General features: G+C 41.6%; 1 protein-coding gene across 6 annotated transcripts in view; it reads left to right on the top strand.

The window, feature by feature from the left end:
* POLR3B (RNA polymerase III subunit B) overlaps positions 1 to 22,452 on the top strand; it is a 133,555-nt gene that overhangs the window by 82,661 nt on the left and 28,442 nt on the right. For 4 of the 6 annotated variants that reach the window (XM_057486444.1, XM_057486443.1, XM_057486441.1 and 1 more), the window contains 4 exons: positions 2,204 to 2,362; positions 3,991 to 4,108; positions 7,635 to 7,777; positions 14,337 to 14,411. In XM_057486444.1, the coding sequence (XP_057342427.1) occupies positions 2,204 to 2,362; positions 3,991 to 4,108; positions 7,635 to 7,777; positions 14,337 to 14,411 (495 nt within the window). Of the gene's footprint in view, positions 1 to 2,203; positions 2,363 to 3,990; positions 4,109 to 7,634; positions 7,778 to 14,336; positions 14,412 to 16,086; positions 16,801 to 22,452 lie in introns of those variants that run through there. The other 2 variants (XM_057486446.1, XM_036891169.2) reach the window with 2 other exon arrangements.

Raw genomic sequence — 22,452 nt, 5'->3', positions numbered from 1 at the left:
TATGTAATTTTATTAAATGCATTACTAAAGAATCTTTTTTTCTTTGTTATTTTACTTTATTGGTGATGAGACAGTTCTTCAACAGGAAACATATAAGAATCTGTTTATTTTCTGGCAGAAATTACAACAAATGAAATATGTTTTTTAAATACATCTAGTTACATATTCAATAGAGCAAACTGTTGAAGATGGCAGTAGCAATATCTGTATGTAAAAGGCTATTTTTGTGTTTTAACTATATATCTCACCCGATAATGCCATACCTATTTGTTAGCAAAATGATAAAGTGAAAAACACACATACACAAACCCTGGCCATAGTTTTTGTGCTTTTCTTCCCCAATTTTTGACGGTTTGCTTTTGCCGGTCACCAGTTTGTGGTTTGTTAGCCATCACCTGATCTGAAGCCTGACTTCTCTCTTCATAATCTGTATTTCTCTTTTTCCCCTCTGGCATACCCACTCTGCTTTCTCCTTCACTCTTTGTAGTTGCTAGGCAGCCATAATAGTACTCCTAGACATGTGTCTTTGGCATTAATGTTGGCTGCACTTAATTTATGCCTCTTTTTTTCCTCCAAGTGACAACAGCCATGCTTTAAATCTAGATGTTTTCCTTTCTGATTAACTGGTAACCTTAATGTGGAAATCTGAAGACTTAGTGATATCTGTCAGAAACTGCAACACAATTTAATGATCTGAGTTTACTGTCCTCTAGCTTTAAGTTATCACCTGTAAATAAAATGTCCATTTACACTTAGAAGAAAACACTTCTTGATTTCATGCAGTTCAGATTCACACTGCACTCCAGCATGTTGCTGTTAATGGCCATTGTACAGAATTTTAAGATCATGTAATGTTTCCAGAGCAGCTGGCTCCCTGAGCTGAGTTTGTTATGGCCGTACACAATTTACCAGGAGGCATAATGACTAAGACCTTTCTCAAAGACACACAAACGTCTTCATCTACCATCCAATTATAAAAATGTGTTGTTTCATTGCATAGTCACCTTTATATCTAAAATGTTACATTAGAGCACTGAAATTTTATTTAGAAATCCACTTTTTCCTAATTGATTTCCTAAACTCACATTCTTAGATTTCCTGAAAGAGTTATGCTTTTGGTGAAGAATCATAAGTGAAGAATTTTGCAACCGTGCATTTATTTAATCAGCAATAGGTGGCATTTAATCCTGAGACATTTTCCAATTTAAGTGGACTCCAACATGGCTCAGTATATCCTAGAGGGATTAGAGAGAGAGTCCAGTTTAAAATAACTGCTTGGTTAAAGGGGGAAAAAGAAAAAACGCAGGCACAGGATCTTGGGAAATAATATTTAGTGTTGAAGAATTAACAGCTCTTTTGGGCATCTCTGCAACTAATGACTCTTCTGGGGAATTCAGGGGTTGAGGTTTTGCTACATCTAAAAGTTTTCTGCTCATTTTATTTTTCTTAATGTATAGGTTGTGAGTTGGTCTCGGGACTTTTCCCTCATCTGCTAGATAAATGTGATCTAAAAATGTTTTTAAAGTAAACTTTTATCTTCAGGGCAGAGGCAAAACTATCTCTCCCATTGAAATAATTTGATTGTTTCTTCTTATTCTTTCTTCTCTCTAGAAAAAAACTAAATTTTTTTTTGTTTGCTTGTTTGGGACTTCCTTTAAATGCTAAAATCAGTAAAAAGAACTTCCCAGAGAAAGTTAGCAGAAGTTACACACTAAAAGGATGTACAGAAAGAATCCTAGCTGATCTTGACTTGTTCTGTCTCAGCTCTGCCACCTATTTGCTGGGGGACCTTGGCCATTAATTTCTCTGGACCTCACTCATAGCACCTGTAAGGTAGAGGGATTAAGCCCCATGATCTCTCAGGCCCTTTCCAGTTCTTACATTCTGGTGCTCTTTGCTCCAGAGGAATCAGTGACTCCTCGTTTTCTCTCACCTTCCTCCAACACACAAGGTGTATTCCATGCCAAAAAAATGGTTGTCAATTTTTTTTTAGAGATTCCAGTGTTCATATGAAGAGTGGGTAGACTATCAGATTGTCATTTGGTTTGGACATCCCAGATTATCCAAAAGTAGAGCAGTTTGGTTGTTTGTTTTTTGGTTGGTGGGGGTGGGTGGTGGAGAGGTTATTGCATAACACAAATCTCTGTTTTCTCATGGGTTCCTATTATTGGTGGTTCCAATAACCACTTTGGTTTCTTTTCAGGATTTGGGCGTTGCCTTGTTTATAAAAATGCTAAATGTACATTGAAACGATATACCAATCAGACTTTTGATAAAGTGATGGGGCCGATGTTGGATGCTGCTACAAGGAAACCCATCTGGCGGCATGAAATTTTAGATGCGGATGGTATTTGTTCTCCAGGTAGAAGCCTTAAAAAAATTTTTTTTAATCATGAAAATTATTCAGTGATATTTGGAATATTTGGTAAACAGGACAGACAAAATAACAAGGTATAAAACCACTCACCTAACTCAACCAGTGTGGTTATTTGATGAATTTCCTTCCAGGCTGTTTTTCTAGGCATATGTTTTCACATAGCAGTAATCTATTCTAGTTTTACTTTTTAGTTATGACTTTGAATCACAGAAAAGTCACTCTAAGGAAATATTTAGAATAAGGTTGTCTCCCTGCATCTGCACTGCTGTTTCATCATGTATGCAGTCAGCTTAGAGACCGACTTTATTAGTACCTTCTTACCCTAAAATGTGTGACGCCATGGTAATTACAAACTTGTCATGGATTTTGTTGATGTAAGCTACAGCCCCTGCCCTTAGAGTCTTTCTAGTGTGGGAGACTAACATTGATCAAAGGATCACACACAAATATATGCCAAGTGGTAACCAGGTTAAGGAGTCATTTAGGAGCTGTGAGGTCATTTCATAGCATGAGGATTTAACCTAGTTAGGAAGATGGGGGTAGCCTTCCCCAGGGAAGTGAGCTGAGCTCTGAGTTAACTGATGAAGAGAGGAGGGGAGTGTTCTAAGCAGTGGGACGGGCCTGCGCAGGGGTCCTGCGGCTTGATAGTTAAGGAACCTGAAAGAAGGCCAGTGTGGCTAAAAGGGAGAGAGTGTAGGGGAGCACGGTGAATGTGAGCCTAGAGAGAAAAAAGAGCCAGGGGAAGATTGGGGCCAGTCACAAGGTCTTATAGCCACATTACTGCTTTCATTATGATCGTAAAAGCAATGATGCAATCAGACATACATTTTGAAATGATCATTCTGATGGCAGCGTGGAGAAAAGAGTAGAAAGGAGCCGAGCTGGAGGGAGACCAAGTGACAGCTCTCAAGGCAGACCAGGCGGCAAGGGCTGTGGCGAGGTGGAGGGAAGGGCTGGGCTCGGGTGGTGGTGAGGAGGAGAGGTCCACCTGGCCTTGTCCCAGAGGCTGAGTGGGTGGTAAGTGCTGTGTCCCCTGAGGTGTCCAAACCGGATGGTGCGTGGCTCACCTCCTTCTTGCTGCCTTTGTTTCTTGGAGAATTTCTCTGGCTCTTAACTGAGGTCATGTGGCTGGGAAGGTGAGTGGTGTGGCAGTGCTGTAACAGCTGTCTGTGAGCTTGCTGTGCGAAGATGCAAAGCAGAGGGGAGAAGAGCAGGAAAATCAAAGAAATAGCTTTATTTTCTCACTGCCCAAGTTAAGCTGGTGGTAACTTATTACTGCTTAGAGTAACTATTAATAAAAACAGGGCTCCATCCTGTCACGCTGTGATATAAAATGTTGTGACCTGCTGATACATTTCTCTTGTTGATGTGGTCCCCGAAGTCAGTTTCTTAATTTTATACACGCAGTGATCTTAATCTATGATGTTTTTCAAGTGGGCTTGCAGAATTAGAAACAAGCCCTGATGAATTCAAATTCCCGCTGTATGGCCTCTTTCTTTTCTTCCATGTCTGGATTTCATGGGCCACATCTAATCACGTAGTTTTATGCCCAATAATCTTTGCATTTCACACAGATGGTCAGGATTTGTCTAACACTCTTCTCTCTTTCTTAGGTGAGAAAGTAGAGAACAAGCAAGTGCTTGTAAATAAGTCCATGCCCACAGTAACTCAGATTCCCCTGGAGGGAAGTAATGTGCCGCAGCAACCCCAGTACAAAGATGTGCCCATCACGTATGTAATGGCTGTGCCTTGGGAATGCGTACATTCAAAGAAAGAAGGGGAAAACAGGGAAAGTTAGCTCTTGGAGGGCTAGAGAACTAGAAATAGCAATTTGGGGTGCTAGTACTTGTCCTGAAGAGACCATGGTATAGAATATGAAACTGGGCTGTGCAATCATACAGACCTTCTCACCTGGGTTTGAGTTGTGGGTCAAATAAGCAGAGGTTCCGGGCAGAGGGAACAGCAAGATGAAGGGCATGTGGGCATAAAAGCACCTGGGTTTGGAGGAGCAGCTTCCTGGGCTTAGGTAATGGAATAGTTGGGAATTCCTTTGGTAGAGGGTGACGTGTTCAGACTTATTTTCAGAAAAGTAGCACAAAGCAAAGCATGGCATCCCTGCTATACTAGAATATAGCTGGGTTATTGTACTTTGTGGTGTATTATCGTCATAGATAAAGTGATGAAACTCTCTTGGCCTCAGTTTTTTCATCTGTATAATGAAAGAGTTACTAATCTCCAAATTTCCTCTGAGTTCTAAAATACAATGAAATACAAAATATAGTGAGATGAGACATGAGCCAGTGATAGCAACCACACTGTGATACAAAAGCAAAACTAGAAGTAACCAGATGTTTAATCTAGTCAAGGTAAACTAGTTAACTAAATTCATGAGGTGGCTTTGGGGGTATGGTGATATCAGAAAATGGAGCTCCTGAGCTGTGAAAGGCAGTTGAACAAACCCATTGTTGAGACTGTTCTGTGCCGGCCACTGTGCCACTTGTGCCGGAGATACGGAGCTGAAAGAAACCACAAGCCATGCCTGCAAGGAGCCACATCTAGTTGGCAAAGACCCACATGAAAAAGAAGTGCAATAAACACCATGATCATGATAGCTTAACTGAGAACTTGCCCTGCATCAGTTACTGTTCTGGGCATTTTACATTAGTTAACTCAATCCACCACCCCATGAGCTAGGTTCTCTTAGTAGCCACGTTTGAAAGACATGGAAACTGAGGCACAGAGAGGGCAAGTAATGTACCAATGTCACACAGCTACAAGTGGCAGAGCCAGGACTTGAACTCACAGTCTGGCTTCAGAGTCCCCTCCTGACCCCTACCTGCAGCAGCCTTGAGGGTGCTGTGAGTCGGAGCACAGAGGAGACAGTGGGGGCGGGCTCAGAACCCTCGCACTGAACCACTACTGGAAAAGCTATTTAGAAAAGCCTTGGAATCACAAAGGGCGTGAAGTTGGTGGGTGTTCTTCCTGTCGTGTGGGAGGGTGTCTCTGTTCCTCTTCAAAGCATGTCCCTCCTCCTGGGTTCTTCCCTTGATCCACTCCTTTAGAGAACTTACTCTGTCATTTTCTGTCTCATATTTTCAACCTGTTTTCTATCAATTCCTTCCTCACAGGGTAGAAAATGTGCTCAAATATTTCTTATTTTTAAAAGAAAGTAAAACCTTCTTCTTCACTCTGTGGCTTCTAGCTACTGCGCTGCTCCCCCGGCCCCAAGCTCCTCAGCAGAGTGGTCTGCAGTCTGTTCCGCCTCTTACCTTCCATGGGCTCCCTAAGCCCCCTGAACCTCCAGCCTCCCCGCTTCATCCCGCCAAAATGGCTCTGGAAGAGGTCACCAAAGACAGCCTATTCATTCACTTTACTCAAGAACTATTTTTTTGAGCACCGACTATATGCTAGGAACTAATCTAGGTACATGGGATAGCTCAGTGAACTAAAGAGGTAGAAAACCCTGCCCTAGTGGAGCCCACTGGGCACTTTCACAGTGAGGAAAGACAGGTAGTAAATAGCAAAACCCACAGGTGTCAGACTGGCCAAGTGCAGTGGACTCTTCAGTCCTGATTTTGCAGGCTGAGGCTTTATACCTTTTGTACACTGAGTAGCCCTAGCACCTGGCACAGCACCTAGCACATGGTGCGTAGTAAGTCTGTAGTTATGAATGGGTGGATATACCAGTGACCCATCTTCCCTGCTTTGGGGACACCACTTTGCCCTGGCCCTCATTCTCTGTGATTCCCTCCTGCCTGGCTGCAGGGACCAGATCCCGGCCAGTGACTCTGCACGCGTCTGGATGAGCTCCCCCGCTCCCAGCATGCCAGTCACTCTTTTTGCTGATGGCTCCCAGATAAACATTTGCCCAGGTCCAGCTCCGTATTAGTACTTGGACAGCTTTAAGGGGCCCCAAAACTCAGACCAAAACCAACTTCCTCCCCACCCTTACCCAGCCCCAGCAGGTGCCTCTCCTGGCGAATGACCCCACCATCCGGCCAGTCACCTGCCGCACAAACCTGGCAACAGAATCCATCCCTTCACCTCTGCACATGCCAGTTCAGCACCTCCTCTAGTTTCCACCTCCTTAGCTCTGTCCTCACCATTTTGTCCATGATGGGTGTCACTGAGTTCCAGCCCTCCCCCTGCCAGACTTCAGTTATCAGTAACTGTTATCTGCCTCTAGTTTTGCGCCTCTCCATATCTCTCAAGCTCTCTCTCTATTATTACCAGAGTGATTTATTTTTCTAAATTACTCACCTGGTCATATTACTCTCTTGAATAAATAAAATAAAACCTGAGTAGATTGAGTAAAACTCTCAATGACTGTTACCTGTGGGATAAAGGCCAAACAAAATAGTAATACATGCAAGACTGTCCGTAAGCCTTGGCATACCTCTCTAGCCTTACTCTTGCACACTGGGCCCCATATTTCTAGTAAAGTGTCTCTTACACTCCAAAATGTGCTGCCTAACTTGAGGCTTCCATGTGTTTGCCCATGTGCTCCCTTTGCCTGAATGCCCTTCCCGTCGGCAGGCCTCAGCTCCAGGGTCACCTCCTCTCTGAAGCAGACTGATTACCTCCCTTGTCTCCCCCAGCCACCAGCAGGATTAACTGTTGTCTCCCCCGAGTCTTCCCTATTCTCCATACCATTGATCTTTACTGCATTTACCTTTCTCTTCTTTTTAGGGGGCAGGAACCATGTCTTCTTAATCTTTATATATCCAGAGCTTTGTATATACAAGGAGCTGACACAAAGTGGACTTTTAGTAACAGCTGTTGTATGACTAACAGACACAAGAAGGGCCAAATTGTGAAAATATTACTGGGAAAGACAAGTAGATAAAAGTAATCGTTAAAAACCTTAAAAAATTGTTAAGAACTTGGAATTGAGTCTGACAGGCTTTGGCCCATATTCCAGTCCCAGTTCATGTGAGTCGAGTGTCCTAGACAAGTTCTTCATCTCGTCTTGTCTATAAGAGAGAACAACAGTATATAAATAATATGTGTGGTGAAGGTTACACTGCATTATGCCTGCCTCACAATGGGTGTTTAGTATAAATGTTGGCCATTTTCAGTTAGGACCGGGAAAGGGAAATTGTAACATTTGAATTTAAGGTTGAAAAATGAAAGTAATTTTTCAAATTCCAAAATAGGAATGTCTCTGGAAGGTATTAAATAAAATATGGCCTGTGGGTAATAGGTTCACAAAGGGCACTTTGAAAACTCTGCTTTAGTAACTTTCTCTTAACATCAGCTACAAAGGGGCAACGGATTCCTATATCGAAAAAGTGATGATATCTTCAAATGCTGAAGATGCTTTTTTGATCAAAATGCTGCTGAGACAGACGAGGCGTCCAGAAATTGGAGATAAATTCAGCAGTCGTCATGGGCAAAAAGGTAAATTTTTTCATTTTCAACTTACTTATAAAACTGAGTGTACTATTTATTAATATTAACCACATATATAAGAAATATTTTACAACTTCTCCTGTTAAAAACTTAGTATGTTTGAAAGATTACTACCCAGTCATCAGAACTACTCTTTTTTTTTTTTAACATTTCTGAGAATAACCTGTTTAGTTTTAATGGCTTTTAAAAATGCACAAGGTTGCTTATGCTATTTATTTTGTTCTGCAACTGCTCAGCCTAAAATTATGATAAACTCATTCTAGATGATCTGCCTACTGAAATGCAGGTAGCTGTTCAAAAAATAAATAGTAATACCTATTTTTTACAAAAAGTACATATTTAAACTACTGTATGTTCTATTGGATCATAGTATGTCAGCACTAAAGGATATCTCAGAATTATCTGCCCCATCATTTAACAGGTGAGGATGTTGAGACCCTGCATGTTCAGCAGCCCCCCAGGGGTACCCAGCTGGCTGGTTGCCAAGCTGGTGTTAGAGCCCAGGTCTCCTGACTCCAGTGCTTTGTCCGCTGCACAGCGGTTCCTCTCCTGGACTGCGTTTCTCCATCTGATCCCATTGGCCAGCCTCACTCTTTTTCCCTTCATGGTGATTTCTAAGTTTTTATCCATATGTATTTGTTGTTGTTGTTGTTTTACCTTCAAGAAACATAGCATTGTATCACTACTGATTAATTTTCAGTAGGGTGTCTTTTAGTCAACATACCTGGCATTTAAAAGTGGAAAGTTTGTCGTAGAGTTTATATTTTGGCTCTGTCTGCCTCTTGCTAGTTTTAAAAACAACAGCAGCTAATAATTCTGTAGCACTCCCTATGTGCCTGGCAGTGTTCTCAGCATTTTACATATACTAGTCCCTTTGTGTCTCACCCAGTCCTGGGAAGTAGGTACCAATATTGTCTGCATTTTATAGATGAGAAAACAGGGACACAGAGAGATTGGTGGCTTGTCCAAAGTCCCCAGTTGGTGACAGAACTGGTTTTTGGGCCCTGGCATCCTGACCCCACAGTCCATGATTTTAACTAAGAGTTACGCTGTCCTGACTGTTAAGCAGTTAGTTTTGTGCCTGAGTGTGCTATCACTATCAAGAAGTGATAGCAAGGATCAACATTGGCTCTTTTTTTTTTTCCCACATCCACAACATTTATTTTTTAACATTTTTTAACATTGGCTCTTATTCATTCTGCTTTTCAATCTTGAATCTCACCTTTGCATTTAAGTTAGTTATGTGGTATCTTCCTGTTTTTAAATGGTTGGTTTGAAGCTAGCTGCACTGTGTGTTCTTGCTGATTGTGTTTATTTTCTAAGCAAGTATATCATATATTACAGCTTGTTTAGTCAAATGAATCTAGCCTTAGTTGTTATTCCATCAGTAAAACTGTTTCAGACTAAGGTACTATTTCATCAGAAGCCATTTTAAGTTCAGATGACTGAAACAAGATTATTTTACCCTGATAGTAGTTTGTAGTAAAGAATTGATTCCATCTATAAATGTGAATTTGTCACCTCTACTTCATGAGATTCTAACTCTCAATACTTTTTGAGTGTTTTTAAACATATCTTGAGGTTCTAGTGTTTACTACTGCTAATCAGTGAAAATCCAGTTCTTTATATTGAAATGATTTCTCTTCTCTTAGTCTAGACAGTTTCTGCGGTGCATTCCTAAGTCACTGTGAAGCAACAGGCATTCTTGTTTACAGCCTCTTATTTTACTTGACCTATTACCTGGCTAAGAGCAAAGCTAGATATTCCTCTTACAAAATATTGACATTGGAAGCTCTACAAGAATGCATTCTGTAAGAGAACTCCTCCATTACAAAGCAGTTTACAAACCTTATATATCCCAAATCCTTGTACTTTATTCCATCAGGGTATTATGCAAAGAGTCGAAGGCTGGCATACGTTTCCATGATTTTCACTGTTCTAACTCCACTGAATTTCCTGAGGACAAGGACCATGACCGTACATTCTCATAAAGCCTGATAGAGCCTTTGTCATGGTAGATATTTAATAGATAGTTTATAATGGTTGAATATATGAATGAATTGAAGGTAAAGGAGAATAAAAGGGATATTCTCTACTCTTGATGGATTGATCTTATTCAGGTTTTAATCTATGCATTATATGTGAGTGTATGTATATGTAGTATAGACAAAAGTACTTTTGAAGGTAAAGGACATGTTTGATGGGTGAGCTCCTACAAATACAGACTTCTACATAAAAGGTCAGGAAGTCTTTGTGCTACAGCATTTTTTCAAACTGTTAATATGGTAGGGATAATGTTCATTGACAGACGTGGTTTCCAACTTGCAGTGGTCTGAAGCATAGCAGATTTGGGAGATATGTGCAGTCTTGGGGGGTTGAATTGTACATCTCTATATGAAACCGAGAGAAGTCCTCAAGGGCCCAGTTGACCTTTCACTTGTAGTGAAGAGTTTATCTTGCTAGTTTTCCTTTTCCAGATGGCTTTTAATCCAAGGGTAAAATCCTTCTGATTAGCCCAGACTCCCTTGATAGTCGCTTCCCTTACAGCTTCATCAGAGTAATTGAAAAGATTGGGGGAAAATAAGCAAACAAATGAAAGATAGTGCAAGCTGTAAGAGTTATGGATGAAAAGATGTAGGACCCTTAACTGAACCTAATTTTTATTTAAGTGTAATTTTTTTTGTCAAATAACCAGTACTCATGGTTTAAAAACATCAAGTAGTATAAAAATGGGGTTATTGTCCTGAAAAACATCAGTCCCCACCTTTCTTCCAATTCTACTTCCCAGAGGCAATTTCTTCTTATATTTACCTTCATATTTCTACCTACTATTCTTAAACAGCTATATATTCATTCATCCACTTTAGATACTACCTACTGATTTCCTACTATGATAGATAGGAGGACCCAGCATTTTGCTACCTCTTTCTCCCATTTCCCACCTCCATTCCTTGTGTAGATTTATCGTAATTTGGGGTAAGATTGCATTATAAGTGAACATATAAATGTTCACTTCCCAACCAAGTAATTGTTTATTGCATTTCCTTTGTTATATAACTTCACTTTTTCAGAAGTTAATACCTCATTTTAAAAATTTGCTTTATTTTCTTTATTCCTATCACCGTTCTTTTATTTCATCAGTATCCTGGAAACACAATTTTCCACATCATCAGTGGTCTGTTAGGAACACGTTTCCCCTGAGAAGATCTCTCCTAGAGCACCCCTACTCCTCCTGCTCCATGTGCTGTGGTTATTCTCTGATCCAGAGCTTCCCAGCCAGTGCCATGAGCAGCCTCATCTTTTGTTCCCTAGAAATGTTTTCCAAAAAGGTTGAGAAGTAATGATTTCCTTTAGTTGTGGACTATAACAACAAAGCAAAACTGAAGGAACAAAACAACAGCAGACTTGCAGACTCCAAGAAGGGACTAAGGTTACCAGAGGGGAGGGGTGGGGAAGGCGGGTGGGGAGGGAGGAAAAAGGGGATTAAGGGGCATTATGATCAGCACACACAATGTAGGGGGGTCTCGGGGAAGGCAGTGTAGCACAGAGAAGACAAGTAGTGACTATAGCATCTTAACTACGCTGATGGACAGTAAGTGCAATGGGGTGGACTTGATAACACGGTGAATGTAGTAACCACAATGTTGCTCATGTGAAGCCTTCATAAGATTGTCTATCAATGATACCATATTTAAAAAAATGGTGGGGAATGTGTTAGTTTGCTATAGTAAAGTCCCACTGACTGGGTGGCTTAAACAACAGAAATTAATTTTTTTATGGTTGTAGAGGTCAAGGTGTCAGCAGGCTTGGTCTCTCCTGAAGCCTCCTTCCTTGGCTGCGGGCATTCACTTTCTTCTCGTGTTCTCACACGGCCTTTCCTCTGTGTGCCTGTGTTCTGGTGTCTCTCCCTCTTCTTGTAAGCACACCAGTCATATTGGATTAGGGCCTCCTCTGTGAGCTCATTTAACCTTAATTACCTCCTTAAAGACCCTATCCCCAAGCAGGGTCACATTAGGAGGTGTCTTGGGGGTTAAGGACTTCATACAGTCCATAACACACTGTAAGCCTGTTGAATGGTGTCATTTATGAAGTTCCGCATTTAAGCCCTTGTCTCTTGGCTCCCCCGCCCGCCACAGTGGAATGTCTGCTCCTTAGATAGCTGAGAAAGGATGCATGAGAGGTAAATGTTTTGAGCTCATGTATTTTTTGAGCATGTTCTAGCCTCATACTTGATTTATACTTTGGTTGCATATAGAATTCTAGAATTCTTTCCCTTAGAATTTTGATGGCATTTGTACATTGTCATCTAGATTCCATGTTACTTCAATGAATTGTTACATCATTCTTTCTGGTCTTTGTGTGTGTGTTTCCTGTTTCTCTTTTCCTTCTTCCCTCTCTCACTTCTCTCCTCCTCCCCAGTTCCTGGCCCCTAAGATTTACTACCTGTTATTCTTGGAATTCTGAAATTTCATAGACCTTTTTTTCATTCCTTATCCTAGGAAAGAAGGCACTTTCTAATTCTGGAAGTTCAAGTCCCTCCAATTCTTGGGCATTTTTTTATTTTGTTGATAGTTTCATCATTTTCCTTATACCCTTTCTGATTTGCTTATTAGTCAGATGTTGGATCTTTCAGACTGATGCTCTCACTTTCTTTTCTCCCCCTTTGTACGTTTCTTTGTCTTGCTTTTCTGTATAGGAGATTTTATCAATTTTATTTTCCAGATTTTTAAAAATATATCATATATTTTAAATTTCTACCTAAAATCTTAAATTTATATTCTCCCTTTTATAGCAGTGATTATAAGTATTTTAGTTTTGAGCTTTAGTTTTCTTGGTTTTCCTTTTTAGTTTCCTTCTGTTCCTAATTTTGTCTGTATTTTTTTTTTACTTTTATTTTATTTATTTATTTTTATTTTGGTATCATTAATCTACAATTACATGAGCAACATTATGTTTACTAGACTCCCCCCTTCACCAAGTCCCCCCCACATACCCCATTACAGTCACTGTCCATCAGCATAGTTAGATGCTGTAGGATCACTACTTGTCTTCTCTGTGTTGTACAGCCCTCCCTGTGCCCCCCCACATTATGTGTGCTAATCATAAGGCCCCTTTTTTTCCCCTTGTCTCTCCCTTCCCACCCCTCCTCCCCAGTCCCTTTCCCTTTGGTAACTGTTAGTCCATTCTTGGGTTCTGTGAGTCTGCTGCTGTTTTGTTCCTTCAGTTTTTTCTTTGTTCTTATACTCCACAGATGAGTGAAATCATTTGGTACTTGTCTTTCTCCGCCTGGCTTATTTCACTGAGCATAATACCCTCTAGCTCCATCCATGTTGTTGCAAATGGTAGGATTTGTTTTCTTCTTATGGCTGAATAATATTCCATTGTGTATATGTACCACATCTTCTTTATCCATTCATCTACTGATGGACACTTAGGTTGCTTCCATTTCTTGGCTATTGTAAATAGTGCTGCAATAAACATAGGGGTGCATATGTATTTTTCAAACTGGGCTGCTGCTTTCTTAGGGTAAATTCTTAGGAGTGGAATACCTGGGTCAAATGGTATTTCTCTTTTGAGCATTCTGAGGAACCTCCATACTGCTTTCCACAGTGGTTGAACTAATTTACATTCCCACCAACAGTGTAGGAGGGTTCCCCTTTCTCCACAACCTCGCCAACATTTGTTGTTCCTTGTCTTTTGGATGGTGGCGATCCTTACTGGTATGAGGTGATATCTCATTGTGGTTTTAATTTGCATTTCTCTGATGATTAGCAATGTGGAGCATCTTTTCATGTGTCTGTTGGCCATCTGAATTTCTTCTTTGGAGAACTGTCTATTCAGATCCTGTGCCCATTTTTTAATTGGCTTATTTGCTTTTTGTTTGTTGAGGTGTGTGAGCTCTTTATATATTTTGGATGTCAACCCTTTATCGGATCTGTCATTTATGAATATATTGTCTGTATTTCTTGAGAGGTTTCTTTCCCTCTGTGTGTTTTAGAGTCTGGTTTATTGTTGTCAGAAGCTTTTCTCTAATGCCTGATAATATCCTTGAACCTGAAAAAGCAATTGGAAGCTACAAGTCCCAAGAATAGAAGTTGTTGACTGTGGGTATCACTGTAAGGTGATCAGTCAATGAACCATTTTTTCCTGCTAGTGCCAGTCAGTTTCTACAAAATAGGCTCTTTCTAATTCCATTTTGAAGGTTGGAACTGGGAGTGATGGTGGGCGGCAATGCTAAATACTATCAGCTGGCCACCGGGAGGCCAGGTAAGGGCTGGGGGCTGAAGCCCACTGCTCAGTGCACAGCCCTTCATTTCATTCCTCCAATCATTCCTGTGTCAGGCTAGTACTTCACCCCACTCTCTGCTTGCTGCCCTTGGGTCCTGGATTGTCGTGGTTCAGTTTCTCAAGTATGGGTTGGGGGATGGGAAGTTTCCTGGCTTTATGGGGTGGGGAGTAGAATCTCAGGATCTGATTATTTCTTACACAGACATTTATTTCTGCAAGTATTTAATAAGTATCTTCTCGGTGTGTGTTACTGTTCTAGGCCTGGTGATAAGCGGTGAACAAAACAGACAGAGTTCCAGCCCCTCTTGGGCTTCCCTTCTTGTGGGCCGGAGAGGTGATAAGAGTTGAGATAAAGAAAACAAAGAAAAGATGAAGAGAATGAACATTTCTGCTGGGCAGTGGTGATGGGGGCGGTTAGTGGTTGAAATTTTTAGTAAAGTGATTGAGGAACTCTGCCTTGTTGACAAGACCGCATTTGTTTAGAAACCTGGGAGAAGTAAGGGAGCAGCCCCTGTCTGGCTGAAGAGCACTGGGGGTGAGAGGAAGGCCCGAGGCCCGAGCCAGCCCGCGTTCCTGGGGGCCTTCTGGGACCGTTCCAGTGAGGCCGGAGCGGGGCCGGCGAACATGGGGCACCAGAGATGAGGACTCACAGGCTGCTCTGAGGGGGAGGACAGCCGCTCTGAGGGGGAGGACAGCCGCTCGAGGGGGAGGACAGCTGCTCTGAGGGGGAGGACAGCCGCTCTGAGGGGGAGGACAGCTGCTCTGAGGGGAGAACAGCAGCTCTGAGGGGGAGGACAGCAGCTCTGAGGGGGAGGACAGCTGCTCTGAGGGGGAGGACAGCCGCTCTGAGGGAGAGGACAGCTGCTCTGAGGGGAGAACAGCAGCTCTGAGGGGGAGGACAGCAGCTCTGAGGGGGAGGACAGCTGCTCTGAGGGGGAGGACAGCCGCTCTGAGGGGGAGGACAGCCGCTCTGAGGGGGAGGACAGCCACTTGAGAGGGAGGACAGCCACTCTGAGGGGGAGGACAGCCGCTCTGAGGGGGAGGACAGCAGCTCTGAGGGAGAGGACAGCCGCTCTGAGGGGGAGGACAGTCACTCTGAGGGGGAGGACAGCCGCTCAAGGGGGAGGACAGCCGCTCTGAGGGGGAGGACAGTTGCTCTGAGGGGAGAACAGCAGCTCTGAGGGGGAGGACAGCCACTCTGAGGGGGAGGACAGCAGCTCTGAGGGGGAGGACAGCCGCTCTGAGGGGGAGGACAGCCGCTCTGAGGGGGAGGACAGCAGCTCTGAGGGGGAGGACAGTCACTCTGAGGGGGAGGACAGCAGCTCTGAGGGGGAGGACAGCCGCTCTGAGGGGGAGGACAGCCGCTCTGAGGGGGAGGACAGCAGCTCTGAGGGGGAGGACAGCAGCTCTGAGGGGGAGGACAGCCGCTCTGAGGGGGAGGACAGCAGCTCTGAGGGGGAGGACAGTCACTCTGAGGGGGAGGACAGCCGCTCTGAGGGGGAAGGCAGCAGCTCTGAGGGAGAGGACAGCCACTCAGGGAGGAGGACAGCCGCTCGTGGGGGAGGACAGCCACTTGAGGAGCCTGAGCAGATGAGAAATGTGATCATCTTCCTCTGGCTACTGGCTGAAAGCGGACTGTCAGGGGCCGTCCGGGGGGAAGCAGTGAAAGCCCCCATGGGATGTGTGGCAGGCGGGGAAGTCATGCTAATAGGGGAATGGTGAGAATGGTAATGAGTGGAGGCACGTCTTAAAGGGAGGCCCCCTGCACTGCGGACGAATGGAGTGACTTGACATCAGCCTTCCTGTGTCGGCCCCACACCTCATCCCACTTCCACAGCACTTCGTGTCTCTTTCCTGAACTTTCCCAGAAGTGGAGGTGAGGGCCGAGTCGGCTTACGTCCTCCTCTGTGGGGACGTAGGTTTGTGTTCTTTTTCTGTTAAGCCATTTCCTCTGTTCATTCACTTTCCAAATTGTATAATTATCTCTTACCCTTTCTTTTTCCTTATAGGTTTATACCTTAATTTTTTTCAACTCTCTTGTTAGTGAGGCACGGGGAAAGAGTGGAGATAAATATGCCATGTTTACTGGAAGTCCGTGTCTATTATTTCAGAAGGTTTAACACAAGAATGCATACTGTGCTCAGTTATTTTCACTGTAATGTATAGAACTGAAACTAAAATTATTTTAATAAAAGATAAGGATTTTTAGAGCACCAGCCTTTTGTCTGCTGAACAGAGCCTTGCCTGTAAGACTTCTTGTTTTCATTGGCTATTTTAATAATTTCTAAGATGAAAAATTATCTTAAAAATATTTTAAGCTCATACAGAATTATGACATAAATGCTAGCAATCATCAGATGGGTGTTAATCACATTTTGACAACTCTTAGTTACCTGAGCATAGCTGATCGTTTTTATGGGTTATGACTGTAACTAAGGGCTACCGTTTTGATCCTTCCCTTGGAAGTCACCCATCTGAAGCAGGAGGCATGACGCTGGCAGAAGTGTAGTTTTTGAAGTTCTTTTCATTCATAAATAAAATTGCAAAGATGAAAAAAAGCAGTGGTTTTTTAAAAAATAATTGTACATGTTATTAAATATCCAGAATACCTGCCGGCTCACTTAGAAAGTATATTTTTGGTTCACTAAGGATAGGAAACATGCCCTACGAATTTGTTTAACCTCCCAAGCACAGCACTTTTGCATAAAATATAGTATCCACTCCATATCTTTAGAATAATTTATTAAATAAACATACAGACATAACAGGCCAAAATCATCCCTCCCCAAATTAGTTTAATTTATTCTTCTTAGCAAATAGCAGAAATGCAATGCCTCATCTTTATCTGGACTTATACCAGAAGAGTCATCACCCAAGACTCAGCTCCCCAGTTCTCACTGACAGCACAGCCCACTGAGGCTTTCCCAGGCAAAGTAACTGAGTACATGTACCCCCCAGATGTCGCCCTGAGCACCAATGAGAATCTGCCTTGACAGCCCCCGAGAAATCTATCTGGTCATACTCAAGAGTTGCAAGTTTTCAGGGCATATGTGTCACTCAGTGATTCCTGCAGTGATTTGTTTCTGTTTCGGTCCAGACACGTGCCAGAGTAAGAGCAGTAGTTGGTTGAACTTAGTTTTCACTCTTAAAAGATAAAATTGTTTGGAAATAGTGTTTTTTCCTTTCTAATATCACTTGCAAATTGACACATATCATCTATGAGAAAATGTAAAGATTATTTTGATGAATGTATCTTTATGTCTGTCTCCTTTAATCGCCTCCATTTAGAGCAGTTGTTATCTCTGGTGTTCAGAAAGTGTGGCCCTATAGATTGCCAGGTTTTTGCCTGTCGTTAAGTTTACTTTGACAGAGCTGTTGTTAGGGATTCTTTTTAGCATGATTAGTGTGTGGATTGCATTTCTGCCCCTGATGCTTCTTAAAATACCCAACAATTAGAGGAGACTTAAAAATTGCATTTCACAGAACATGAGTGTCTGTCCTGCTCAAGCCTGATCACTTCAGAGGGGTAGGATCAGCTACATGAAACGAATGTGAAGTGGAAGCTAAACAGCTATAGTTATATGCTATGTGTTATGAAAGAGCTCGTGAAGGAGGCTGAAGAGGACAGAATGGGAAAGTGAACTGGAACAGGAGATTATTGTGAAGTAGTTGAGCATCCACCTCCATGCTCTGTCAGGAGCAAAGGCACTGCGGCTGATCAGAGAAGGCCCACTGAGGAAGTGGGAGTGTCTGATCAGTAGCTGTTAAAAAGTGGCAGGCCCAGGACAGCAGCATTACTTTCTGTGACTGGAAGACTGGAAGACTGGGCTGAGAGAGCCAAGTGTGGAGGAAGGACAAAGCACAGTTGACCCTCGAACACCATGGGTTTGAACTGCACAGGTCCACTTATATGTGGGTTTTTTTCTATAAATGTATTGGAAAATTTTTTGGAAATTTGCAACAATTTGAAAAAACTTTTTTTTCTCGAGCTTACTCTATTGTAAGAATACTGTATATGATAAATGTAACATACAAAATATGTATTAACGGACTGTTTATGTTATTGGTAAGGCTTCTGGTCAATGTTGGGCTATCACTAGTTAAGTTTTTGGGGAGTCAAAAGTTATGCAGATACTCGACTGTGCACCCTTAGCCCCCACATTGTTCAAGGGTCACCTGTGTTTCATAAAGAAGAGTGTGTCAAAATTAACCTAAAGACTCTTCCAGCCTGAGAAGCAAGTAGGACTCACTTGGTACACTTTTTAGGTAGGGGAATTCCAATTGTCTTGTAATGAGAAATGAAAAGAATTTTAATGAGTTACATTTAGCCCTCCTTTGGGTTTTTGTGAAGTCCATCATGTGTCTCATCAGTTGGTATGCACGAAGTCAGCTCTCCCCAAAAAGCTGGGCCTTTAATTAAGAATCTCTAGAGCAGTTCATCCTTCAGTAGTGTGCAAAATACAGGAAGAGGTGAAACGATTTAGTAATAACCTATACACCAAAGTTGTGAATTTGTTGTGTTTATTTACAAGGGAAGGAAAATTTTGTTTAGTTTTAATTTCATTCAGGGAGAAATTAAAATCCTGAAGTCTCAGTCTCCTTTCCAAGTGTTCTGGACTTCCAGGCCCCTCAGTGAAGCCGCAACTTGTATGATAGGTGCATAATGATGCTCCATCGGGAAAGAGCAGAATGTGGGTCTTGCACTGTTCATGTTTTCTCTTCCTGTTCTTTCTTGATCAGTTTATAGATAGAGTTAAAGATGGGAAGAGGCTTTCACATATCATGCTGATGGGAATTATGTTTGGAATTAGACTTTTTATTAAAATCAAAACTTATCTAAGTCTCTTGAACTTTGGTGTAAGTTCTATGTAAAGGGAACTCATCAAAGGCATTTTAAGCTTGAGCCTTGCTTTTTCTGCTGGTTAGTGCATTTATTAGAAGGATGAGCAGATATCCTGTTGTTTTTTTTCCACTTGTTCAATAAGAATGATCTGCTAGCCTAAGGAATTCCCAAGTTTCATTTTAGTGCTCAGGCAAACCGAATTATTATTTTTCCAGATTTCCTCTTACTTTTGCTGCCATTCACAATAAGGGAGGAAAAACTGGACTTCTTTGATGTGGGTGGGGGTGGGGTTGGGGGGGAAGCAATATATCACTTCCCTGAAAGAACATTTCTCAGTCTCTCATGTGAAAAAGGATTAGCACCTCCAACAAAGGTCCTGTAGATCACAGAATCAGGCAGCAATACCGAACAGTATTCCTAAGGAAAGGAAACCTGTATTTGAGCAAGAGTGTTTGTTTGTCCTGGCAAACAGAAGCTTTTTAATAACTGGGAATCTGAGATAATGGCATACACTTCTCCAATCTCCCCCTAAATCCTCAGATAGCTAGTTTAAATAGATTGATGTCAACTTTGTTTTAAAATAAGATATAGTCATATCAAAATTCAGTTGTTTCATGGAATGACTCAGTGTGTCTTTAGTTCATAATGATTACACATTTCCTGATAATATTGTTTGGAAGATTAATCTTTGACCCTCTCATGTTCAATAAAAGTTCCGTTATAATGTCACTTGCTTCAGTTTTGCATTAATAACAGTTATTCAACAGTTTGCTAACTTACTTTATCAAGATTTTGATTGAATTTTTATTAGAAGAAAAGATAACTTACCTGACTTTCCTACACATTAGAAAATCCTTATACAGTCAGTGCTTAGAGGCTGTGGGGAGTAAGAAAATGTTAATTTGTGTGTGGCAGAAAAGCTGTGAGGATAGTTTGTTAGACAAGGTTTGATTAAAAACTTTGCTTTTTTTAGTTCTCTATTTATTGCCTGTTTCTAGATTGTTTCTAAAATTGAGAGAATGAAAAGACTGTGATTTAAAGTAATAATAATAATACCTTGGACACATGCAGCACTTGAGACCATCTAAAATCCCCTCTGCTAGACTGAAGCTTCACAGTCCAGTCGTCCGTGGCTCCCTACTTGGCTTGATCCTGCTTGAATGAAAGATTCTAAGTGGGAGGGGAAAGGGGGCCAATGGAGCGGAGCTAACAGTGTGAGCCCCAAGATGAGGTATATGATATCAAATGATCCTTCAGAATTTTGGTCCAAAAACAAATGCTGGCAACTTTTTCTTTAATTTTTAGAAGTCAGGATTATTTTGTCCACTACAACCCTTACTGTAAGATTTTATTTTACCTTTAAGAATAAAATTTGTGTTATCAGGAGCTAGTCAGTAACCCTCTGACCTTTCAGTAAATATCCAACTAAAGCTTTGAAATTAGGGTGTTTAGTGTTTTATGGCCCAGAATAAAAATCTCCAACTCTGTTTCCAAATAGTGTAGCCTCAACACATTTTATTAAGCTCTTGACACATTCAGCCATGTGTATTTTGTAAAGTTCCTATAGTTATTGTTTTACAATAGCTGCTTCCAGAAGCATTGTAAGGGTTTCAATTAATCAGCCCTTTGTGTGCTTCAGACTATGCAAATTTATCACATCAAACCATTCAACTGCTCATGGGAAAGCCGTGTAAAAACTGTATTGTCTTCTAGTGCCTCCCTTATTTAGAGTGATGTTTTAATAAGAAAGCTAATCAAGTTTTTTTATGCATTATTTATCTGTTAACATGTAAGGAAGAGCCAAATTAAAATTATGTCAACTGGAATATGGCAAGTGATGTGATAGATCTGGAAGTGATTCAACAGCAAAGCAAAGCTAATATGATTCAACAGTTTTTGTCATCTCCCTTCCCCCTTGGGATTATTTAAGTTAGTGGTTTGAAAAATAAAAGTTGATTCAATAACTGGAAAGGGGGAAAGGAAGAAAGGAGTACACCTGTGTTAGCCTTTATGTTTTGATTTAGAGATTACATTTCTGAATATATAACGGCTTATGAAGATGAGCTTATCCAAAGCCAAACCATTTTGTACTTAATATAAACAAGTTTGAAAGCATTCCTGCTGCTGCTTTGGCCCTATTTGCCATCATATTCATCAGCAGAAAACTACTCTGCACTAGAAACCCGCAGCCCAGGTCCTTGAAGTCCTGCAGTTCTTAGGAGACAGTGTCCTGATCATGTGAAATGATCTGAACAGCTCAGCCTGCGTGAGCTGCTTTTTGGCCTCTTCAGCCAGAGTTAGTGTGACTGCAACTGCTCCTTCCATTCATTAAGTTGGTCTCCTTTGCTTTGCTCGTTTGCTCCCTGCTGAGAGTAATTAGGTTTCTTATATAATAATAATTCCTTGTATTTAGTTGCAGCCTTTCTCAAAGGACCTTAAAGTGCCTCTCAGACATTAGCTCATCTGTTCTTCTAACACAACTGCTTCATGAGATAGGTGCTAATCATTCCCATTGTAAAGACCAAACAACTAAGTCTCCCCAGAAAGTGGTGCTTTCCCTCGAAGGTAACACAATGCCAGCTGAACAGGAGAGCCAGATTTTTAAGGTCAGTCAGTTCCTTGATATTATGCCCTGCATAGGTCTTAGAGTCCCAGGGTGGTGATCCCTTTACAGATGGCACTTCTCACCCATTTATGATCCTCATAGGCACCGGGCATTGCAGTGACCACTGCTTCACCAAACACCAAGCCGCCTTTTGCACTACGACCGGTTGAGAAAAGTCACAGTGGCATTTCACCCTTCATTTAGTGCAGAGTGTTAAACTGTGCAGAACAAACAGCCCTGTCTAACAATCAAGAACCTGTAGAAAGTAAAAGTAGATGTACTTTAGACTGATTAGTATTATTTCAGTAGAATAACTGTCCCATTTGCTGTGCGCCATTTAAAGCACTAGAATGTGGCAAGCTGAATGCATAAAGGTTTTCATTTTCAATATTCAGTCCAGATTAATCTGCAAAGGACACCTCTCAAGTAGAATTGAGTCCCTGAGTCTCTTCGTATCCCCACCTCCGTCACAGCACTTGTCACACAGCATATGCTTGGGAATTGAGGGAAATAACTCTCTTTCCTCACTCAGAAAAGGAAGAGTAATAATATATATCAACCTGAGAGTAGTAAATGTAACCCAAAAGTGGTTATGCAGAGAAGGTAGACTTGCTCAATAAAAATTCTGAAAATTAAAAAATCAAGCAGGTGTGCTATTAAAACCTGGCTATCAGCAAAATAAAAAACCATTGGTTAGTCAGTCCCCAACACATTAAAGTCCCATCAAAAACAGCTCTTGAATTAAAGATGTTAATAAAATTGTCTTCTGCTAGTTTTCTGCTTGCTTTCCTGCCTTGATACGGTACTAGAATGCTTTAGTTTTTCCTTACCTCTTTTCTCACATTCTTATTTTTTTCTATTTGAACTGAGGTAGGTCTATTACACTAAAACCAGTTTTTTTTTTCAAAAAGTAAAAAATGACTTGAA

This window comes from Manis pentadactyla, chromosome 10 (assembly GCF_030020395.1).
Source record: "Manis pentadactyla isolate mManPen7 chromosome 10, mManPen7.hap1, whole genome shotgun sequence".
NCBI lineage: Eukaryota > Metazoa > Chordata > Mammalia > Pholidota > Manidae > Manis > Manis pentadactyla.
The sequence above is the reverse complement of the archived record's forward strand: the minus strand, read 5'-3'. Positions and strand labels throughout refer to the sequence as shown.